This window comes from Hippichthys cyanospilos, chromosome 6 (assembly GCF_059441005.1).
Source record: "Hippichthys cyanospilos isolate Australia breed blue-spotted pipefish chromosome 6, RoL_Hcya_1.0, whole genome shotgun sequence".
Classification (NCBI taxonomy): Eukaryota; Metazoa; Chordata; class Actinopteri; order Syngnathiformes; family Syngnathidae; genus Hippichthys; species Hippichthys cyanospilos.
The window spans coordinates 16,165,701-16,191,071 of NC_142374.1; the positions used below are offsets into that span (position 1 = coordinate 16,165,701).

Here is a 25,371-nt window from a genome sequence, read left to right on the forward strand (position 1 = left end):
TTTTTGTATTGGGGGTGTGCAGACGCCCCACATGACCAACTATGTTTGAAAACCTTACGTGACCAATGCAGGGTTCAAAGAAAAACACATTCCAAGAAAAATAGTGATGTAAACCTGCTATAGAAATCGTGATGGCTATAAATTAAAAATTCAATGGAATGAAGAACCCAAGCATGATGAAAAAAAAAAGACTGTAGATCAGCACTAATCAACCTATGGCCTGGGGGCCATTTGCAGTCCAGCATCCACAGTTTAGTGACCTGCAGCAAGTCCTAAAAATATATTTTTGACATGGCCTGCAACACTATTTAGTGTTTAAAAAAAAAAAAAACATGTAGGCAGAATTTAAAGTGAAAACAATCCTGGTTTTCCTTATCAACATTAACAGAAAGCTTTGACATAGGTTTTTGTTCAGATAACTACATTGGAAAGACAACATAATTTAATAAATTAATTTTTATCATGTTTAATATATTAACTTTAAAAAAATAAAGTGGCCCTTAACATCTTTCCATATTTCTGTATGCGGCTTTAAGAGGAAAAGGTTTGGACACTTCTGCTGTGTAGATAAATACAAATGACAAAATAGATGTCAGAAATATATGGAAGTGTATTTTTGTTAGTGGGAGGTTGTTTTTTTTTTTTTTCTCACAAAAACCGTTTCTGCCTGTGGGAGATCTCCCTCCTCCCCTTGAGATATATACTCAAGTGAGTATACGATACCTTTATAAAGTACATTCACGTTGTACTTCCTGTAGCTCTTTCAAATTGTGCTTGCCTTTTTGTGAGCTTGAGCTCAGACAAAACATGTGGTTAAAAAAAGCAAAAAAAAACAAACCTTTAATTGAAATGAACAAAACTTCCCTTCCCCCACTCATGGAAACAAGCTTCTGACAGAAGAAAAACAGTCTTCTTATTTTTATTATTAGTAGTAGTATTTTACTGGAAGCATAGAGTTCCCATTGTAAGCGAAGCCTTTTAGAGTTGTCAATCTGAATTAAGATTATCCAGCATGCTAATTGATGTTTGACTCTATGTAATTGTCTAATGCGTCCCGAAGCCACGGAGTTCACTTCTTGGGTGCAACCATCAGAGAGATGTTATTGATTCAAGTCTCAACTAGTTTGCTGTACAAAGAACAAAACATGGCATCAACTTTTGGAAGCCGGCCTCTATCCACACTTCGGCAGTTCCTACAGTCATTAGAAAACTAAGAGGTCCGAACATTCAGGGTTAGCTTCTACCATCCCGGTAAAATATTTTAATCACTTAGTTGATTCATGGATTGATCATTTTCTCTCAGTGAAGGGAATTTTGTCAACTCATTGCTAATTCAGTGTCAGGCAGCAGAGCTTTGCAATTTATCCACCGAGTGCCGTAATTATTAGTTTTTTAATGTGGGTTTCGTTTCAGGTTCGTTAATATCCTTCCCTGGACAATGTTACTACTACCTGAAGCGTTGTTAAGTTTCTGTTAAAGAGCTTTTTTTACATGTGGATTTGTCCCTTCTGATAAGGTCCTGAAATGTCCTGCTACAGTGCTACTGTCTGCCCTCATGCAGCTTAATTGACTTCTCTTTTCCTCTCTCCCCCACATGCGCTGGATATCTCGACGCTTTTGCATCTGTTCTCCTTTCTTTCTCTTCCCCATCCTGCGCGTCTCTCTTCTTATCTGATTTTTGTTTTCCGGGGAGCCAGCGAAGGGAAGCTGGTGGTCCTGTCTTTGGCCATCGGTGTGGCCGAGCAAGACGACTTTGCCAATATCCCTGACCTGCAAGAAACTCAGCAGACAGTCCCAGCGGCCAGTCAGGAGCCCCCGCTCGAGAAGAGGTACCGGATCATGTATGAGAGTGCGTGTGTGTTAGGGAGGGTTGAAAAAGATGGCAAATTAAAGAATAGAAAGGGTTATGATCTCCAAGAACAAGCTTAGGCAGGATTTCTTTAGCAAAGTAAAAGAGAGTAATTTTGTCTAGCGGTGAGTCACGGCACTTAAATGCTTTGTGATAAAAACTGTCGCTGAAATAACACTGCGGATATACACAGAAAAAAAAAAGAAATGATGGGAACAACCACACACCGGGAAATAGATGCCAGCAATTTTGAAATGAGTAAAAAGGCAAAGCACTTTGAACGTTAGCTGTAAAAGCAATAATGAAGCAATATGTTACATTAGAAGGAAGATCATTTGCACCCACTGCTCCGCTCCTTTTTCTCTACACGTTTTGAACAATCATAAAATTGTTTTCTTAACCAGTGATCTTTGTTTTTTTTCTAATCTGGGCTGATTATCATCTCCTGCATCACAATGACATTCTCTCCCATGTTGTGATTGCCTTTTTTGTTTGTCATTTCTCTCCTCCCACCCCCTATAGTTATCACATTTCCTTTGTATTTTCATGCTTTTATTATTCCAGTCCCTTCTACTGCTGTCTTTTTTTTTTAGCCTCATGCTCATTAGCTGCCTTCAATCACCCTCTGCTGCTCTGAGAGTCCCGTCTCTGTAGCTCTACCAAGGGCCCAGAGAGCCTTCTCATTATTCCACAACGTGTTCGTGGCTTACATAAATATGCTGCTAAAAATAAACCCTTTCCTTGCCTGCCACCTTACACACCAGAAGCCAAAAGATTTCCACTCATCTATGAGGATCCATTACACTCATCTACCAAAATAATTGGTTTTGCATTCTGTACGGGAATTTCAGGGTGGGAGGGGGCAGAGTCGGAAACATTTCAGGCATTACAAATTACAACAGTGGTTTGTTCTCGTGAAACAAATCGCTCAACGCGCACTGTGCATGTGCGTATCCTGTGTATGAATTTGGTCAGTTTTACCGTATTTGCACCCTGTTTTGAACCACGGTGAAATCCAATACTTGGCATAGGCAGCCTTTTTGATTTCCCTCGCTAGCCTATTCATCTCTTTTTAACCTCACTTGTGATTCTGTGACAAATTGGAGACAATTTGGAGATACATAATGTGACACATGCCTTGAAATGGCAGAGTAGGGTGAACAAATTTTGATTATTCGTCACACCAATTATGTCTCTTGCAGGTGTTTCATCAGCATGAGACTTAGATGACATAAATCTAGCACTCTATTACAAGACAGTGCTGTTTTATTCACTACTTTACAGCTGTAGGACAACATGATGGCTGTCTGCTATTTAAAAGGCTATGCGCTGTAAATTTATCATTATTACCGTCTAAGACTTGTCAAGTCAAACATTTTCTTTGGGAAAAAATACTATGTCCACCCACTTTTACCCATCTCCGGGCATGGACATTTTGCCACTTGCAGTCAGTCAGGTAATGACCAATCACAGCTCAGCTTCTGAGTATCATACGACCAAACCCAAAAAATGGGTGTGATTGGTCGCTTTCTCAGCCTGGAGATTATGTGATGTAATTTTTCATCTGACAACACCAGAAGATAATGTTTTTAAAGGTGGTAATTCTGAATGAAAAATAATTTAGTTATCAGATTACTGTAGATTGCATATTAACTTTTGACTACTGAAAATGGCTAAATAGGTTTACTGTGCATTTCACTCCACAAATGCAATATTGATCAGAATAATGTATTTAGATTAGTGCTGGTGCATTAAAAAAAAATACTATCGTTAAAAAAAAAAAATGACGATAAAAGAGCATCCCAATAAGTCCCCCCCCCCCCTTTTTTAAGAAAGGGACAATCACTTTCCTACATTCATAAGGATCTTAACCTGAATAGCAGAATTTTTGCAGAAGTGGAAAAGAAATAAAAGTCTTTAGATACAAAACTTTTACATAATAAATCGAAGGTGAAACTAGACATTGAAGGCAACTAGGAAGAAAGTTTGTGACAGTTTGAAAGACTGATATTCTGCCAACGTACCACTGAGTAACAAAACCTAGACAAATGAAAGACACTATCCCGCACCTATTCCTATGGGATAAAAAAAAAAGTTTTATATATATATATATATATATATATATATATATATATATATATATATATATATATATATATACACACACACACACCATGGCGTTACTTTGCTACTTACTAAATGAAACCTAATTTGAATACCTTGATTTCTCCTTTGTGGGGAAACAAATATTATGAAACTCAAACACAACAAAATAATATTTTTTGGCGAGAGGAACAAACCACTTACCGAATGATATGAATTTATTATGTTTGAATTAAAAGCGAAATGTAATTTATTTGCATCATAACATCCGTGCTCGCGGTTCCAATCGGGGCAACGCTAATTACTAGAATCCCCTCGCTAAAGTATGTAAACGGTGATATTCCAAATGTTTCAGAACCCCAAATTTGAACATACCCCCGACCTTAACCCCAATATTGGCTGCATGAAACGTAGCCACTGACATCAAGGCTTCGCATGGAAATTCAGTCGCAGAGAATGACCCTTTTCTGCCAATTCTTGCATATTACGTCGGGCTTCTCTGGCCATTGTGCTCACCTGGAAACCTTCTTTAATGGCTTGTGAAATCCACTAATAGGACCAAAAAAGGCACTGTAAGGATTCTCTGTGCTCCTGCACAGAGGCTCAAGCACTCACCTTGATTAGCTGTGATTGAGTGCATGTAGATTAACCCGAGAGGTTCATGTAATTTCATGGAAATAGAATAAAAACGGTAAAGGACTATTTAGCCGTATAGAACAATTTGAATGTCATAACCTTTTGCTGAGTTCCTGTGTGCCCCTCACTTGCCGTTAACTAATTCCCCTAGAGCTCCCTATTGTTTTGTTTGCCTATTGACAAATTACAGGCTGAAGTGTTATAATGAGTGATTCAGCCACACTTTAATTGGATGCTAAATACAGGGGCTCAAACGAAATCTGCGGTGTATTAGTAAAGCTCAGTGAACACTTTCTGGGAGGTTATCATTCCCCGTAGCGTTAGCGCTGACTTCACAGCTGTCCGGCTATGATCGAATCGATCAAGCTTTTGGCATTCTGCTTATTATCATCTGGGAGCTGCCTCCAGCCGGAGACACAACAGCACTCTCTTTCATCTCACTTTCTCCATCTCATGAAAACCTGTGTATTTACATCAAACATGCCCTTCATGTGCTTGTCGCAAGCATATCCATACGCTCTAAAATGGATACAAGTATTGAGACAAATAGCGTCGTAAATGTAAACGAATAGCCGAAAATTCAGACTCCTGTAGAAAGGTGTCTGAGAAAATTTGAATGCTGTGTTATTTGCTGTAAATGTCCTCATACTTTGTCCATATAAAGAAATTCAGTCAACCCATTTGGCAGTATAAACAACACTGTGCTTGCATAATGCCAAACTGGGTTCACATCACATGGTGTATTTTTATTCTGTTTACAAATTTTCTGTAATGGTTTATTCAATAATGACCTTTACAAAGACTTGCTAAGCATTCTAGGGTCCTTCAAAACACACTTCAAGTCTTAACAACTGTCAAGTTGAAATACTTCATTAAATTGGAGGAAAAGGACGAGCCAAACAAGTGATGCACATTCAAGCAACTTTCCTATTCCATTTAATATCACATGGTCACGCGAATAACAGAAATTGGACCCAGAAGCAAATATATACAAAACACAAATAAACCCAAGCAAGGATCAGGAACGAGAACAAGACTCTGAAAACTAGACTCAGAAACTAGAACTGGAAGGTAACACGGAGAGAAACTAGGAAAACAGCTTGACATGACTGCCTGAAAGCTTACTGTCTCCAGTGGTCTACTTTAGATACTAAGCTAATTGATTCGTGGTTTTGGACCTAAAGTAATTACTTAGTATTCATTTAGTACCGGCCATTTTAGACACTTTCGCCAAACACTTGAAAAAAAGAAAAGAAAAAAAAACATGCAAATGGCTCAGGACCGAGTAGATAAATAGATCAAAATAACAAAAGTGACAAATACATGACCAAAGCAAGTGACCTCAGAACACATCCATGAGACGCAAACCCATGTCCGGTCGTGTACTAAATCAGTCGTCTACATTCAATTTGACTTGCTTTGATGTTGTGTCCATGCAGTATTTGATCTCATGATGAAGTCTTTTCTGACACTCCTAGCCCTGTACAGCGTGTATGTAACGCATCAAAGGGTCAAATAACAGTTTAATGGGTCTTCTTGCCCTTCAGCAGCGTGCTAATGCTTAATTGTTCCTTTGCTGTGCTTGAAAGCCGGCCAAACAAACGCGCCGTCACCCCCACTGGCCATGAGAAGCGGATATAAGCCGCAGTACTCATCAGGCGCCGTCACTGACCTTGTGTATGTGCGATCACACGACCAAAATGCGATAAAAGCGTTTCGCGTGACCATGAGTTTATGAGGCGGAGCTTGGGCCGACAAACAATTTTCCAGACGTGCGAGGGAAACGCGAGGGGCGTGAGGTATGATCGCGGGACAAAAGAACACACGAGTTCAGACGGACCAGAAAACGGTCCCTTGCTCTGATTGGAACCAAGCTGAGATCGCAGGCATCCATAGGCTCTTGCCATTAGAAAGCTTAATTAGAATGTTAGAGTGGCTTGTTAATGCCTCATTGGTCCTTACTCATACAATTCTGTTGCGATTCAGTGAACCTATACAGTACAGGCTCCTCCAGTGTTGCTATAAAGAGAAGCCCCATTCCCCAAGAGCTTTGAATCTAGATCTCGGCGTGAGCAGCGAGCCGGGCGCCCAATGAAGACGGAGATTGGAGACGGAGGAGGCGGGATGTATACTTGTGCCGCATTAACATTCAATCCACTTGCCTGTGGCCTTTCAATTATTCAAGCATGGATGTTGCATCATTTGGTGTAAGCCAGCAGAGACGTTGCTTGTTTTAGAATACATCTGGGAGATATTAATAGATATGGATGCAAATTTTTTGAAAGATGGCATGCACTCTGTGAGAGTGTCTGTTTATTGGCGAGTGGGCTTTATCATTTATTTTATATTTCATGAGATGAGCTTGACGCTCTCTTACTGTCTGGATGTGAACAGCAAAATCAAACTAGACAGATGAAGGTTGCAAAATGTATTCTAAAGCCATTAAAAACAATCGAGTATAAATATGTCTTGATTACGGGGAACACAATTTGTATTCGACTCGATCTGACAGTTGCTAACAATTTTTGGTGTTTGGCAAAGAAAATTGAAATGAAAGCTTAAACAAGTACATACCATTAGTCTCTTTACTTCGACAGTAAAAAATGTTTTCCAAAATACTCTAACATAGAGTATCTTTGTTTTTGACACAGAAAAAAGGCTGCGACATATGATGTGTGACGTGAGACTGACCGGACAACTAGCTGGAACAAAAACTGGGGCTTAAATACAAACACACCAATTAGTGTGGTGAATTTCTTTAACGCTTGTAGTGGTTTACAGAATCAGCCGCCACGCAATGCTGGCTGGTGATAAAAATGAAGACCTCTCGGACTCAGGCATCTTGGTTGGAAAAAGATTTGATTCTATATTTTCAACCTGTCGATGTTAAAGTATGCTCGCTCATGAGGGTAAGATGGCGAGAGCCCACGCGGCTCTTTGTTCCTCCCTTAAAAACCTATCGCCGCCTTTATTACTCAAATTACATATCTTCACCCACCCCTGCCAAATATGGCACCTGACCATTGGTTCAACTGTTTAATTTTCGTTTCAAACAGCAAAAAAATCAACAGCTTTTCCCCAATTGATTCCCGTGCTCTATCACAGTGGTTGTCAAACGTTTTACACCGTGTCACCTAAAAATAGTTCATGAGCAACATCGTAGTACAGTATCATACTAGACTTAAATGTATTCCCAAATTTATATTCAGATTAAACATTAAATGCAAATGTCTCTGGAGTTAAATGACTGAATTGCAGTTAGTTAGCCAGTTATTCCCCCGTACCACTAGAGGGAGCTCCTCCATCATGCCGAGAATCACTGGATCAGCCTTCCTATGCTGCCTACGATTACAGGAGCTTTACAGGCCTGACTAATCAGTTCTCTCACCAGGCACGCTGATTAATTTGGCCCCCGAATCTCCCTATCACCACGGTTGTCGTTCATATGTGTACATCTCTCGGGGATGCACTTTCAAGCATTAATGCGCTTATCGAACCAAGGCATAAATGAAGGAATCTTATATTCCCGCGCCATCTTCCTTCCAATTGAGCAATCAGAGGCGGTGCTGCGCGTCCTCTGCACACCCAGGCGCTATGTAGGCCTGACAGCAGGTATGAGGCTGGGACACATGTGCTCCTCAAATAAATGGACGGGGAGAAGAGCAATTAGACGCTTTCAACTTGGATTCAATCGTGTCCTGCCTCGGAGCAGGTGGCTCGTTTGCTGCCGCTTCCACCTCAGAGTCAAATCTGCCATTTGAATCTGCATTCCAAACATTTCAGGGCTCAGCGACTGCAGTTCCAGTCAACCTCGAAGAAACTCTTGTGATCAGCTAATGTTAGCCAAATCATTTACTGGAGGTTAAAAATTAAAAAGACCGTATCGAAAGGCTCTCAATTAACCAGGATCATTTCAGTAGTTCATCTGTTGATTATTTTGACGATTGATGAATTAGGTAAAAAACATTTTTTTTCCATCCATGTATTTAAAAAAAAAGATTGATCCAATTGAATATTTTAATTCTGATTTAATGAATTATGAATCAGTAGCTGGTTTAGTTCATAACATGGATGATTTTTGTTGTTGTTGTTTTTTCCAAATTAAAAGCAAATGTTTTACTTTGGTTGAACAAAAAGATAATAGGTCTGCTTTCACAATGGACTACATGCTGTACATTGTATAATATTTACTAGGGATTTCTGATACTACTACTTTTGAGATCGATACCAAAAAGAGAAGTCAGTTTGAGTAATCACTTATACCGATACCAGGTTTCAATATCACTAGTAATATTGATTCATAAACTTTACCAAAAAACAATGGCCGGTCGTTTTAAAGAAATGATCGCCAATATAGCATTATTGTGAAATTAATGGCAATTATCTAATACTTCGTCTAATTTGTTATTTTTAGTTCATGATTGTAAAACTTCTCCAAGAGTACCGGCTGCCATTGTAAGTAGCGATACCTTGAAAAAATCCCAGTCATTGATTCAATATCTATACTTGTTATTGGTACATGCCTATCCCTTATATTTACTGATAAGTTGACGTTTCAAACATTTTGACAATATTAAACTTTCAAGGTAATTTATTATCAAAAAATTATTGATTTAATTTGTTCTTTTAATTAATTTCATGTTATGAAGAGAAGAAATATATTTTATATTACTTTAATAGTACAGTACTTGCAGTAACCGAAATTCGTGAAGTACAAATGTAATGTGTGTGTGTGTTTGTGTGTGTGTGCGGGGGAGGGGGGGTTATTTCGTTTCTTTTGTATAAAAAAAAAAAAAAAACATTTTGTTTTCTTCATGAACTGACTTAGATGGTCATACATTAAAGTCCGCAATCGAGTGAAACCACGATAGCTGAACCGCGAAGTAGCGAGGGAACACTGTATTTATCAATCAATCACTTCACCGGCTACTCCGGATTGTTCTTGGTTATCTAGACAATATTGATCTCTCACCGTGGCTGCGGGTGTTAAATCGTCAACCGCGATTTAAAAAACAAACAAAACATTTAAGTCCTCATTGTCCGTGAATGCAGCAGACGCGGAAGGCACCATTTAGTGGCATCCGCCGTGCCTCCTCTGGAAATTGGATTTCAGCAGACGTTGCTATTTAAGTCACGTTTGCAGTCTTGACACGCAGGCGGCAATTAGTTAACAGTGAACGCATCCGAGTTTTGGTTCGGAGGGGCGGTCAAGCAAGCGGGGATGACTTGCTCGACGGTCATGGATGATGACTTACTGTATGGGAGCGCATCCTGGGGAGTTTCCGCCACGGGCCCCTAACCAGCCGGCGTGGGACTGAAATACGTCAGCGCATGGTCTCGGGCGTGTTTGAGTGTGTGTCTTGGGGAGGGGGAACAAAAGAGGGGCTGGGGTTGGCCTTTTGTTTCTCGCGTCTCTCCCCAGCCCTGAAGTGGAGTGTCTTTCCCCCCTACCCCCCAACCCCTCTTCGAGCTGCCGGCCCCCGGTCAGGTAACAAAACAGGATAGTATCACAGGACGGTGAAACCCACAGTGGCCCCGCCTGCCTCCACATGTGTGTTTGTGTGAACCTGTGTGTCCGCGAGGCTCTCACCCGTACCTGTCATATATCCTAAACTCTTTGTTCTCATTGTGTTGGCCTGTTTGCTGCACCCCTCTTAATACACCTGCCCCCGCCCCCCCTCCCTCCCAAATGCCTCACTCACAGCCTAAATCCCAATTTGTATGATCAATGTTTCGAAAAGCCGTTGCTATGCCAACAGCCCACTTTCTGAGCTGCAGGAGACTCGGAGATCAACTCGAGGCGACTCCGCCTTCTACTGGCTACTGTAGGAAACTGCAGGCTTTAACGCGTCAACATCTCCATCAAGAAGCCCCGCGGGGTCAAACCATAGATTTGGGGGGGAGCTTAAATGATCCTAAACCCATCATTATTTGAATTCCTGATGCATTATAACAGTGGTTCCCAATTTTTTTTCCAAAGATATGCCCCCTGTTTTTTCAGCGTAATACCCCCTAATCATCACAAATCAGTTTAGGGTGACAAAACTCACACACACAAACTCTCTGCCTGATTTATAGTACTTTGTAGTATCTCTAATCATATTTTATTCAGCACCTTCTTAAGGGACTGTCACCATTGACTGAGCCTCCTAAATAAAAGTATACAAAAAAAGGCATATTACAGGTCACAACAACAATATGAAATATGGTTAATGTTTCTGATTATTTCATGTTCCGGTTAATGTTTTCTTAATTTAAAAAAAAAAACTACTGTTCCTCCCTGTCACCGCCTAGTGACTGAGAAAATTACCTAAACACACATCTATCACTCAATTTGAATAAAAAAGTTTTGAGTAACAATAAGTTTCATATTCTATTGTACATACAGTATTTATCTTACTTTGCCCACTGAGATGTAACCTGAAATGCACATTGCCATCCAACAGTTGAAGTTTATCTAGGGGCATTACTACTTTCTTCAGCTAAATGTTTCACAATATTTATCACAATAATTGAATTCCCACGTCACAATTTTCCAATATAGTGAAGTATATGTTATGCAGGAGTACATGCTAATTACATTAGTTTTAAGTTGCAGTAAAAATAAAGGTGCACAGCATTTTCCAAAAGTGTTACTAGAAGACAATTTACGAACAAGTTGTTTCATCTTCCAATTAATATGTACTTAATTTGAAAAAGGACATGTTGTACCTATCACGGATATAATAAACCTTCAATTTTAATTGCTAATACCTGGAAATATCCTGTTAAAATATCACACACACACCCTTAATTGCCTTCATGTACCCAAAGTGTACGTGTACCCCTTTTGAGAAAGACTGCATCATAAAAACTAGAGGATATAACGATTTCCTGCTACAAATGTGCTGTAACAGCCACTTTGTTATTAGAACCAGGAGGCAGCACTGGAGCAGAGGACCACCAGATGTGGTAGGAAAGCCGTCATCCCGGTTGCACAAGCTCCTACCTGAGAATGCACCGAAGCCCCTAGAATGAATAATTGAGGATGTTGACTCCCCCATCGATGCTTTACTCAAAATCCTAAGCATCACCGTCTGCTTCAGAGCTCCTTTGATCTAAGTCTCAGATTGTGGTTTAAAGCTTCAGATGGCTTTTACTCTCGCCTTTAACCTGTTCCCTGCAGTTAAAAAAAAAAAAAAAAAAGACAGGTGAAAATGGAATGACCTCCCCTGGAAACTAATACAACTAACCCCCGATTAATGGCAATATTCCCCTCTCCTGGAACTGGTTAACACCTCCCTCCCCTGCCCTTTTTTGCTCCAATTCTTTTGCTAGTTGCTGATGCAATTTTTGTGCTCGTCCTGTTTGCCGGCTTTTCCTGTCTGTCTTTTTGTCAGTATATTTCCCCCAGTTCTGTCCTTGTGTCTGCAAAAAAAAAAAAAAAAAAAAAGTACACATTACTACATGTCCAAATTTGGTGTCGGGCTAAAATCCACCAAGCCTATTTTGAATTTTAAACAAAGGTGACAGATGCTGGCCAGACAGACAGACTTGTTGATGGGCTCGTTGTTTCCTGCCTGTCCAAGGCATTGCCCTCACTCTGTGAGTGACCCCTACTTGCATATACGCTATATGCACATGTAGCCAATGCCAGTTTGTGCTTTGGCCCTTGTGATCCCAGTTTTATCCTCACTTTTAGAGTGTTGCTAAACAGTTGGGAAATCAGGCGTGAAGAAAGTTGACATGACCTCATTTCAAGTGAACACCCTCTTTTGTGACACTCTAAATGTGCATTTCGATCCTTTTGACGTTTTGTTTTTAGTCTCCCACAACATATTTCCCTTCCATCCACGATTACTTCGATCATATTTTCATTTCTGCCGATGATCAATTGTATTTATTGTCCATTTCTTCTTTTCTCTCTTTTAGCATGTGTGTCCTTTGTCTACCGTGATATCGTTTGTGTGTGCAGAGCTCTTTATTTTGGTATCTTCTTTGATACTTATCAGACTGACCAAACTAAGCCTCTCTTGTGTTTCCAGGCTTTCCTTCCTTCATTTCCTATCTTTTCTTGCAGCTTTCTTTTTTTTTCTTCTATCTAATGTGGTGCTTGTAACACTCTCTCTGTTTTGTTTTTTGCTTTCTGTGACCTCACTGTTCATGCTATTAATACTGGCTATCTCTTCTTATACAGATAAATGAGTCTCTGCTTGCTTTTCCTCTTTCTTACATTCCTTATTGGAGCTTCTATCTTATCTACAGTCTTTATGATTTCTGTCGAGTTTACGTCCTCAACCTTCTGCATCCTGTTTGATTTGTCAGTCTTTCTTTTTTTCATATATTGCCTAACAAGATTTCAGTGTTAAGCCTTTCCATACATGGAGTGCTGTTTTGCAAAGTGTCACATTGTATCGGTCAGGACATCTGGATCTTCATATTCTATTCTATTACATGCTTTCTTTAATTTCTTATCAACAATCTTAACTGTATTGCCTTCTTTTGCTGTTTACATTCTGTACACTTTTCACGCTGTATGAACTCAGAAGTGTTGATCCCACCATAATGTTTATCATTTGAAGGAACAGGTGTTGACATTTATTCCACTTTAGATATCAGCTCTGCCATGTCAGATCTGTTTTTTTTTTTGTTTTTTTTTAATCATGCAGACTCTTGGTAGATTCAAGCACACGCAACACAAAACGCCCACTGTCTTGTTAAATGTCTTGTCTTCTACATGTTGCTGTACATGTTTGTCCTGTGTCTTGTTTATACACGTCATTTATATGTGGGTGTCTCGTCCATGTCCTCCCAGGTAACTAACGGTTGGCTGCTGAATTGCTTTCAGTTCAAATTTAGTGGTTCTATTTTCTATGCAGTAGTATTCTTTTACTTGCTGGGGGTGGCATTTTTGGAGGATGTTTGCCACACTGGACATATGTACAGTTATTTCAGATTCCAAGTTCCATCAAATGCAACTCCACGCATCAAACGTCCTCAGTTCTAGCACCCGCTTTTAATCTGTGGATTTTTTTTTATTTTTTTCTTGGCAGATCTGATTTGGCTGTTTCAAAGCAAACGAAAGAAAGCACAATGACTTTTGAAGGGACATCTATCCTAAAACAAATTTGGACTCAATTTGATGTTTTTGTTAGGTAGTTTTTTTTTTTGCCAAACAGGTGGAAGATGGACTCAGACATTTTCTCCTTCTGGAGATGAGTTTGTGTAGTCAATGTGTGTTTGTGCTTCCAGGGGCAACAAGCCAGCCAACAGTCCCAAAGGCCAACCCCCCGATGCCGACGGCCACTCCTCTGTCACCGACCTGGCCAACTCCCTCACTGGAGACATGGTGATGGTAGGACCGACTCTCTCGTCTCATATGCTGCAAACCGCTTATGATTTCGCAACGTATTTCTACACCAAACACTAAAAACAGCTGGATCAAAATTAACCCAAATTTGAGTCAAGAAAGGATCAACTCAATATTTAGGGTCATTGATTTAACTCAAAGACGAGTCATTTTAATTACAAAAAATAAAGTTTGTGTTGTTTTATACAAAACAACCCAATTCACCAAAATATTGTCAAAATGAATAACCTACAAAACAACCCAATTTTGGGCTACTGACTTTTGATCCAATAATTGGCTCAAAAATTAATAATCTAATTTTGTTTGTTTGTTTTTTTGACCCAATGTTTTGGGGCTAAATGAAGAGGCTAAACTCAAAATGGGGTTGCTCACAATTAGCCCAAAACAATGAGTAACCAATAAAAAAAACAATTCATGGATATTCATTTTGACCCAATGTTTTGGGATGAATGAGGAATTGAAGTAAATCCACAATCAGGTAATTGGCTCGAGATGAAGAAGAATTGTGAGGGATAGCTTGTGGCAGAATATCTTGTCTTTTTAACCAAGACAACATGCCTTTTTATAATGCCCTGAGCATCTGACAGCTCCCTATTCACCCAATATGACTCTGTGTAATATTCATGTTTGCCAACCTCAAGGTCTTGAAGACATGATTGACCCGGAGTACATCAATGCATGAAAAAAATGGCAAACTGCAATAGAATCCAATGGCTTTACTTCAAATACATGAAATGTATTTTCTGATATTCCTGCAACATTTTTGATAGACCGCATGTCACATTTTTATTGGCTAAACTCTTAAGCCCCCCCCAACTCCGATACAGTGTTTGTTATTGTTCATCCTTCAAGGGAAGGAATTAAAAGTTGATTGAGATGAATGCGGCAGGAAGTTTCTTTTTAAAAAGGAATATTCCATTTTTATAGCATGAATCAATAAAGAAAACTATAAATGATGTGTCCCTCATGTGATTGTGGGTTGGGGGGCTGAATTAGAGTGGAGGCACCGTCTATGTTCAAAACCCCTCCAACTAACTGCCTCGACCTTCACAGCTTCTGTGGGTCAGGCTGCCACATGATTATGTCATTATGCCATGCGCTTGCCCTGAACAGGAACATGTCTGCCTTTGTTCCATGTTTTTTTGTTTTTATTGAATTTTGAAAGCACTTGTGGTCCTCACAGCTGTCTCCAGGTTCAGAAGACGATGATGGCGAGGGACCAATCAGTGAGAAGCTGGGTCGCATCCAGTTCAGTATAGGCTACAGCTTCCAGAACACAACCCTTACCGTCAAAGTTCTCAGGGGTCAGGAGCTCCCAGCCAAGGATTTCTCCGGAACTTCGGATCCCTTCGTCAAAATCTACCTGCTGCCCGATAAGAAGCACAAGTTGGAGACAAAGGTCAAGAGGAAGAACCTTAACCCCCACTGGAATGAAACCTTCCTGTTTGAGGGTGTGCATCGTTTTCTATAACATTTGTAACTGACCACTTTTTCATTCATTCACTGCCAGCCTGATGAAATTTTGATTAAAAAAATGCCTAACTAAAAAACATCTGAGTTTACAATTAATTCCTAATATTATTATTATAATTAATTGCTACGAGTAAACCTGAACTGACTTGCACAAAAAAAAAAATTCTAACCCTTAGTTATGAGACCACTATTTTCATGGAAAACATTAGTGGGAAATGCAAGTAAATTTCTTCACAATAAAATCTTCTGTAAGCCCACACTAAGAACATGCTATTGTGATTATTATTAAGGTGTTTTTTAAAAAATATGATTTGAGCAAAATCCACCCGTTTTTATTATTTTATGGGTCATTTTTTTATTTGCTGTCGACTAAAAATCAAATCATAGTGGCCCAGATAATGACCAATTACTGCTCAGCTTGCGACTGTCACATGTCCAATTTTTGACTTTTTTTTTAATTTTTACCTGAAGTACTGTGATGTCATTTTCAGTCACCAGCAAATGGCAAAACGGTCGCCCCCTGAAATAAACAAAAAAGGGTGGATTTTGCTCATCAACTCATATTTCATGGCTGCAATATTAATCACAATGCTTTGTTTAGAGTAGTGGGGGCGTATTAAACATATTTTCAAGAACATCTTTGACCTGACCTCCCCTTTAAATACGCCGTTAATTCATTTGTGAACACTAGAATGCCGTGATTCTCATTTTTAGCGTATGATGAAACAGGTTTTGAGATTCAACTGACGTGGCTGAACTTGTTGAGTCATAAGCATTATTGCACTTGAAAGAATGTGCATGACTGCAATTTAATGAGACCCTCGAGTGATTTGCGAGAGAGTGCAGACTGGTCCCATAAATAAAGATAATTGCACATCTCATTTTGTTTTGCCTTTAGGTTTCCCCTATGAGAAGGTGAGAGAGCGCACACTTTACCTTCAGGTGTTGGACTACGACCGCTTCAGCAGGAATGACCCCATCGGCGAGGTCTCAATCCCACTTAACAAGGTGGAATTGGGTCAGATAAAGACCTTCTGGAAGGAGCTTAAGCCCTGCAGTGATGGCAGTGTAAGCGAAGGAGGAATGTTTCCAATGTTTTAATTACGCTTTTTCACTCAGCGTGCCAATGCCATCCACTTTCAATTTCATCCTAACCAACTGATTTGTTCCTTGCGTTATGCACCATTAATTATTGTGATTATAAATTACAGAATAGTGAGCTTTCTGGAATTTGATATTCCCTTACCAAATCAGATACTAGTTGCCGCACATGTTTGTGTTCCTCAGGGGAGACGGGGGGACTTGCTGGTGTCTCTCTGCTATAATCCCACTGCCAACACCATCACTGTGAACATAATCAAAGCCCGTAATCTCAAAGCCATGGATATCGGGGGCACCTCAGGTAGATTTTGGTTATTATTTGTTTGTGTTTCCCCTCCTATCTCCAACCCTTGCTCAGCAGTCATGTGACCCTCAAGTGACTTTGGATTGTGTGACGCTGCACAGCACCTGTTCAATATTTATATATTCAATGCCGCGCTCTGTTCGGAGGATGCATATCACCTGCTTCCTGATCAGGGTCATGCCATTTATAGCTGTGTAGCAAGGTGACATTATAGCAAGCATTTTACCTCACTGACAAGGTGCCTGTATCTTTGTCAGAGATTTATATTTGTGTATGTATATGGAGGGAATTCCAAACAATTTACTGTTGCCACCTGACAGCATGATTAAGTTATATTAGTTGTTCTTCATAGAGGATAAAGAATATATGTCTGTGAGTAATATTAACATTTTTCAAAACAGGTCCATCTATACATTAATACTGTATTTATAACTTCAAATATCTACACAATGTGTTCTTTCTGTAATTCTGTAAAATCTGGCATAGATCAAGGAGAATGTTGGCAGTGAAATTCCTTTAAAATTTTACCTACAGTAAATACAATAAATGGTCCATAAAGGCACTTGGGTATACAAAATCTAATCAAATAACAAGGTTTCCATCTTTCATCCTCGTGGTTAGTATGCCAATCAAAATAAACAAACAAACAAAAACAAAAAAAACCAGTTGTAGGCAACACAGTTTTTAATGAAAAAAAATGCACTTTCTTTACATAACTTAAAGATTGTAAAAACAAAAATAACACTTTATTATCATCATTTGTCATTTTTTTTCTTGCAAAGCCAACTGGAGTAGATCATGACAATTTTTTTCCACAAACACAAATACACAATGGTGCAAATCACTTTTTTTGTACTTAGTTTTACCGTAAACCTCAAGTGGTGGCAAACTGCGGCTCCTTCTGACATCAGTTCAGTTTACTGCCACCATATCTTGCTAACATCACCATTTTTTGTCCACAATAAAATTGGCTGAACAAAGGCATGTGCCTTGAAAATTCTTAATGTTAGGTTATACGTGCGCATGTTACCTTCGAGCCCTCTGATTGCACAGTAAATAGCAAAATAGCAGGATAGCATACAATGGGGTAAAATAGCATAATCACATCAAAGCAATCAGCGCACTTGTGTCACAATTACCTTTTGTTTACTGCTGTAAAAAAAGTTGGATTTTCCAAGACAAATGACACATCGCTACAAGTACCAATACATTTTGTTAGTTTAGTCTAGCCTTTTGTTAGAAAATGAAAAAAAGTAATGGTACTGCCCTTCGTTATTGTATGTGAAGGCATGATTTAAGAAATCCATAGGCTTCTTATGATGGATGGGGGCTGTAGCCATTATAGAACAACATGGAGCTGTCTGTTAAGATGCACACTAAGTGCTTGGAAGCCATGCTAAGGTATAATTTTCACTGCTGTGCAATATAATTCTTTTTTTTAATTCTTCTCCATTCAAAAATGAGTGACAGCTGAACAATAACAAAACAATAAAGTATGTCTTTCCCCCCTACACAAAAGCATGAGTGCAGATGCCTTTGTCCTTCTTAACATTCACACAGTAGCTGTCTCAACTGGTGGCACAGACCCCGGCCTTTACTCCAGAAATACTTGCTTATTTGTATGTTTCCTTGTCCAGGGAATAGGTTGACCTTGAGCTCAAACTATGTAACTGGGATCTTGCTGTCTTTCATACTTTAGCGATGAAGAGGGAAATCTCTGTCTCAGTCTCTCTTAAAAAAAAAAAAAAATACACAGCAAATGGGCCATCAATGTTTCCATGTGCTCCCATATTGCAGATCCATACGTGAAGGTGTGGCTGATGCACAAAGACAGGCGCGTCGAGAAGAAAAAGACAGTCACAATGAAGCGCTGTCTGAATCCCGTCTTCAACGAGTCCTTTCCCTTCGATGTTCCCGCCCATGTGCTGAGGGAGACCACCATCATCATCACTGTCATGGACAAGGACAGACTCAGCCGCAATGATGTTATCGGCAAGGTAAAGTCTGCGCGTAGGCTTTGTTGTCGTTGCCCTCTATGACGACAGGAATGTCCCCTTTAGATTTTCAACGCAGGTTTTATGCAAATCTACATCCGAAACGCCCAAAGTTAGGAGCAACGATATAATCTATCATGAATATTTATAATCCACTCATATGCGTATGGATAAATATAATCCGTCATCTTCACTGTCACTTGATTGGGATAATGTTATGGTGCTTCCCGATATGTCTATGTCATAAGTGCTGCCTTTTCTGGGGCACCTGTCGGTCCAAGTGACTTAGCATTATCGCACATTTTCATACAGAGGTGTAAATTATTAAAAGATTTTGGAATTCTGATGGATATAGTAAAACTGGAGCCGGAGGCAGAGCTGTTGATTTACTTCATTAGTTGAACTATAGCTGATTTCAGGTGAGATGAAAAGACGTGTTATAAAATGGAGACACAAAACCCCAAAACACAGTGCCAAATTATGAATGGTATTTCATATGGTGTAAGAGCTTTGTGCCTTGAACCAAAGACCTGTATATAACCCCTTCATACAACCTCACAAAATGGATTTTCTAGCTATTTCGTTTTTAAACTCTATTTGACATCCGAGAGCTTTTCAAATAGAAAGGCTTTTTCGCTGAAAGCTGCCGGTGCAAATTTCTACCATAACCATAGGGGAGCAGGACTCCGCTGACATTCAAGTGCTGTATGGCTTCAACAACACGTATGCATGTGTTAGAGTGCAGTTTTGATTCTAAATGTGCAGCAGGTGCAAAGTACCTGTCAGGATTGAATAATTATGTTAGTGTCTGATGGTGGAGCCATCTTTAAAAATGTAGAAATTACAGCCTAGGTAGACCTCTGCATGCTAATCATCAAAAAGCTACTGTATGGCCCATTTTGCAGATTAAGCAAACAAGAAAGTCAAGAAGCACGCAGACAGTTGTTGCGCGCTAGTCAGGATCAAACCAGATCAAAATAAGTGGTGCATTGACAAGCTCATGCAAACTGGTACTAGCATAGCAGACTCATGACAATCACTTAACTGTAACATCCAACAATAAGATGCAAATTATACCATCATATTTTAAATCTTTCCAAGGCCTGTTCAAAAGTCAGCACTGGATTTAGCATCTTAGCTAACAAACTATGGTTCACGGTGAGTTTGTAATATGGTAGTTTTTTTACCTAAGGTACCAAAATAGGCTTATTGTATGGTAATGCCTTTGTAGACGGATATGTCTGTCATTATTTTCGATTTTGAATAGTTTAGATGGTAAAACTAGAGAAACCTTCAACCATAATGGTCCAATGTTTTCGCATTAAAGACATGCGTTTGCACAAATACACGCAGATGATGGTATTGGATACCAGTAATGGGAAACCATATTATAAAAGGGGGCAGACTTTTTTTTTTTAATGACTTTATAGAGTTGAGTTGGGGTGCATATTATGCATGTGATTTTACTCTACCTTTGTTCGGTTCGAAAGATGACTTGGAGATGTTCAATGATCTTCTTCTTGGTCTCTCGTTTTAGATCTACCTATCGTGGAAGAGCGGTCCAGCGGAGGTGAAGCACTGGAAAGACATGCTTGCCCGGCCGCGCACCAACGTGGCCCAGTGGCACGCCCTCAAAGCCTGATGGCACCGCCCACCTTCCTCCGTGGCCCTTCGATTTCCCCCAGCCTTTTTTCCTCCCAGTCCCGTCCTTATGCACAAGACTGACTTGCTGCCAGGCCGCCAAACACGGGTACAATTAGCCATCTGCTCTCTTAAACCTTTAAACTCTTTCTCTCGTCCTCTCCAGCCCTTCTTGTTCTTCCCTCTGTCTCCGTTTCTTTTTCTCGCCGCCTTGTCAGCGCGTCCCCTCCCTCCTGTTTTTGATGTCCTTCTGCACTTTGTCTGTGGAGGCCTAATGTCTTGTGTCAACGTGCGGACCCCTCGGTCCTGAACTGCACTGCAGCCACTGACCCACTGAAGGTGCCAGTCCCGTGGGATCACAGAGAATCTTGAGTGATATATAATTATAGCGTGTGAAAATTCCAGGAACGTGATACTATACAGTATGTACTGTATGTACATAAAAATGAATATAATAGGATCATAGTTGAACCCCTTCCCCTATACAGTAGGGTATGTTCTTTATCTGTTCTTCTTTCCGTTCATTTGTCTTCTACTAAAACGTGGAGCTGACAATCTGGATTAAACCTTTTGGACTGGCAGTCTCATTTGAACATACTTGCATATATGCCTTTACAAGTAGGTTCGAACCTATTTTCGAACCTATAGTTTGCACACACTAGCAAATATCTCCGAGTGTTCTTGTATGCTAAATGCTAGGAACGTAACACATGTTCCCATAATGCCAGAGAGTTTTGCTGAGCAGCGCTCATTGTTTTTAGCATCTATCGAACAAGTACTCTCAAACGTAATTGTGAGTATGTTCGCAATATACTCGAAAATATATGCAAATATATTCAAACGTATTTGAAAACGAAATCAAATGTGCTAGTGAACACATTCAAACATGTTAGTTTGAACATATCTGAAAATACTTTTGAATGTATTAGTGAATAAACATGTTCTGACCCATTTGCAAGTACCTTCGAATGTGCTCACAAATACATTCAAACGTACTCAAATTTGCAGGGTGTTGACCAGCACACCCTTGTAGCAAAATGCTAGGTTTTTAGCATTTCTGTTACAAATATGGTAGATTTATATATTTAGGTAATTACATGTAAATACCTTCGAGTGTCTTTGAAAATACTTTAGAACCTACTAGTAAATATATAAATGCATTCAGACATATTTGCAAGCGCATCCGACGTATTCGCGAATACAACGAACTCGTAGGCTGAATCCGAAATTACACAGCATTTATGTCATGCATTTTCAAATATATTTGAATGTACTATGTAAATACGTTCGAACGAGTTCACCAGTGCAAAATGTTTAGTTCCCATTACCGACACGCTTCCGATTATGTCGCTCTGTCCTTTTTTAATAACAATTAGTGTAGTTTAACATTTGACCTAAGACGTAGAAAGCAATCAGTCCTCAGTTTTTGACGAAAGCAGCCGATGGTTTTGTTGATACTCGTGTCTCTCTCCTCTTTTCTCTTCTACCCTCATTTCCTCTTTATTGTTCCCTCTTTCTTATCCCCCGGCACAATATTAGCGGTCCCATCCTCCCGACTCCCGCCACCTTCCCCTTGTCGTCTATGTGCTGTGGGTGCTGTGCTGTAGCTCCAAACAAAACTAGAGGTCAAAAGATATACCGTACATGTACTGAACTTTCCGAAGCTGGGAAAGCGGGAACGCGATAAACTCATGAGACGGATCACTCCTGATTTTTCCAGACAATAAGCCCTTGACGCGGAGAGAGAAAAAAGAAGACGCGAAGGAAAAAAAAAAAAGGAAAACTCTAAATCCCAGACGCTACGATGATGTCATTTTTCAAAGCGAAGGAGGGGAACCAGTTTGGGATCTTCTTGCAACAAAGGCAACGCAAAGTTTGTGCTGTTTTGTGTGCATGCGTTCAAAATGTGTGCTCACTTCAATTTGTGGATGGAATTCTTCGTGCTGCCATGCGTTCTTGTTTTGCCCTGTCGTGCCGAAGATCTCAGAGAATCCCTCCATCCTCTCCACCCGTTTGCCTCCGTGGCGCATCTGTATTAATGTACGCCTGCCGGTGCGAGCGCGTGTGCGTAGGAATGCGTGCGTAAATGTGCGTATGTAATCGAGCAACACGACTGTCGTCGCAGCAGCCAGAAGTCTTCTCTTTTCTCTTTCTCTCTTCTTACTGCCATCGCTTCCCCATCCTCCTTTTACTGCCCTGCCTTCTGAACGAGGGCACGGGGAAGTTCTATCTGCACTTTTTCAAAATGTAATAATAATAATAACAAGCTTGAGGTTGAGAATGGTTTTGATGATGATTATAGTGGTGGTGAAAATGAAGGGAGGAGTGCGCGAAAGGCGAGATTGGGGGAGAGGCCGCCTCTGCGCTGTGACTTGAGGGCGTCGAGATGAGGACGAGGACGCAGAGGACGGATGAAGGGCTCTCGTCCTCCTCTTTTTGTGCCGCTTGTTATTTTTCGGCTCTGGCGCATGCGTGCGTGCGTGCGTGGAATGTTTCCCGATGGTGAGAAAAGTGAGCTTGCTTCGCCTGTCGAGCCGACGTCGTCGTGACACAAAGTGGAAAAGCGTGATCGGAGCGTCGACGGACAGTTTCTGTTTGTTACTCGCCGCGCTGTAATCAGTCAGGCTGGAGTGGATCTGGCTTTGTAGCCGACCCCTCCAAAAAAAAAAAAAAAGATAGAATTCTGCGTCTCTCCGCATGCGGCTGTTTCGCACTCCGTGGGTGTGATTTTTGAACATGGACTGATCTGTGACTGCGAGATAGTGGAGAAGCAGATAATCTTTTCCCCGGGTGCTTGAGACCAGCGCAGTGTTTCGGTGGCTGTCTGTTTTGTCAGTTGCAGTCAACTCAAATTTCTTCACAGTAAATAAAACAGACATCATTGGACAGCATGGATACTAGCAGTCATTTAGATCTCCTTGCTCACGAGTGTTTTTACAGATGTAAAAAATCTTTGAGACCTAAAATCTTTGTATTGTTTAGAATTTGCATAATGCTTGTGAAGTAGGGTTGGGAACCTTTGACTGTCTCACGAGTCGTTTCAATTCAATTTAGGATTTGACATCGATTTTTGATTTAAAACGATGCACTGAAAATGATTTTTCACATCTATAGATGTGATCATTTTACGACAAGACAGACTAACAAAAAGAGACAATGTATCTTTTTTTTTTTTACATTTATTAAAATTGTATTCAATAGGAACATGGCTTTTTCCACAAAAACACAAAGTGAATGGCTCCTACGCTTTGACTCTAGCTATAAATTGTATAGCTTTCATATCCTAAAATAAGATGAAACAAAAATAAAGTGCATATATTATTTAAAAAACAAGTAGAACAAAATTCCTTGTCATTTCACAGGAATTTGCAGTACCAAACTGTGGAAAAACAGGTTACACAAATGAAAATCGCTAATATGTTTATGACCAACAAGATATGAAAAAAAACATTTTCAAGTGAGCAGCTCAATTAAAAGTATGGCCAAAAAATAAAATGTGTGCCAGGTTGTTCATCTGTGTACCTGTGAGCATATCGGGAGCATAATCACTCACAATCAGAACGGTCAAATTCCATTGGTTAGCAATGGAGTGAAACGTTGCATTCACATTCGCGGCCATGTTGCTTTCAAGTGTCACACGAGTTTGCAAAACGTGAAAAGGCCACGTCGCTCTCTATCGCTCATCGCATGTTAACGCCAATCTACTCGTTTCGGTCAAGGCACATAGCTGTCTCAATCGAAAAACATTAAAGATACTATGCGTATCCGCTGTCTGCAACATTTTCCATGACGCTGTAAGGGCATAAATCTTTGCTTTCACGGTCGAGTTTCCTTCAACTTTGTTTTTGTGTGCAAGCTTGATTACCACAATGTAGTAACGTGCCTCCAATGTATGGAAACCAACAGGATTCAGATTTTTTTTTTTTTAATCAATTTTGGGACCCAACATTTTCGTCTTTTGTATAATAGATTCTGTGAAATTAACACACCTTGCGTCTGTTACCGTTTTGAACTATGCTGTCGTTCACCCAATAATATGGGATTGACAGATGAGTGGTTGTGGTTTCAACACATTCAGCTGACAGACCACAACCTGAGAGTGAAAAACAAAACTTGAATTTACAGCATTTTGGAGACCTTGTTACATATTTGGCCTTTTTTTTTTTTTTTTTTTTTTTTTAGTCTTTGATTTGGCAGGGTTGTTTAACAACACTCTTCTTTGTGATGTGTCAAATTTACAAGACATTTATTTTTGCTTTACAAGGGCTTTAACAAGTGGAGGACGGCACCAGACATGGTGCTTGTCAGCAACCATGCAGTTCAAGATTAATAGGTGTGCCATTTTTTTTTTAATTATTAATTGAATGGGTCTTGCGCTAGGCTCAATGGCAAAATTGTGCACTTGCATCAAACCACTTTGATGCGAGTGCGACAAATTAAAACGAACCAAATCATTTCATTTTGAAATATATTGATACATATCAAATCTTTTACTAGAGTGATATAATTTAGGAAATGGCAAACTTACACTGACCTTGAAGTTCATTTAAATGCGTTTAAAGTGGCATAAAAAAAGTAATTGCTTCATACCATATTAAATAAAATCGTAATCATATTGAACAGAATCATTTGGTTTTCAATTCCTTAGATGGTTTTGCACTCTGTGTACCAAAAACCGTATCAAATCAACTTTTGTGAAGTTACTTATACTCACTGTTTTGGGTCGATTACTTAACCAGATTTTGATTGAACAAACTGCCGTTGCTAGTGAGTTAAAGCTACCTAGAAATGGCTTACCAAGTTAAGGTAGTTTTGTGGTTAATACTAGTTTCATTACAAACATTTAAAAAAAAAAAAAAAAAAGAGCTTTCCATCTTGAGTCACTCATAGAATGTTTAGCACATTTTCTAATCCGACTAGT

At 39.8% G+C, this 25,371-nt stretch overlaps 1 protein-coding gene across 3 annotated transcripts in view; it reads left to right on the forward strand.

Moving 5' to 3' along the window:
- Positions 1–25,371, forward strand: part of LOC148422412 (uncharacterized) — a 43,331-nt gene that overhangs the window by 12,179 nt on the left and 5,781 nt on the right. For 2 of the 3 annotated variants that reach the window (XM_088416308.1, XM_088416307.1), the window contains 7 exons: positions 1,698–1,829; positions 13,820–13,922; positions 15,121–15,388; positions 16,309–16,478; positions 16,698–16,812; positions 18,613–18,812; positions 20,347–23,341. In XM_088416308.1, coding sequence (XP_088272434.1) covers positions 1,698–1,829; positions 13,820–13,922; positions 15,121–15,388; positions 16,309–16,478; positions 16,698–16,812; positions 18,613–18,812; positions 20,347–20,451 — 1,093 coding nt within the window. In that variant the 3' untranslated portion in view covers positions 20,452–23,341. Of the gene's footprint in view, positions 1–1,697; positions 1,830–13,819; positions 13,923–15,120; positions 15,389–16,308; positions 16,479–16,697; positions 16,813–18,612; positions 18,813–20,346; positions 23,342–25,371 lie in introns of those variants that run through there. The other variant, XR_015865810.1, reaches the window with a different exon arrangement.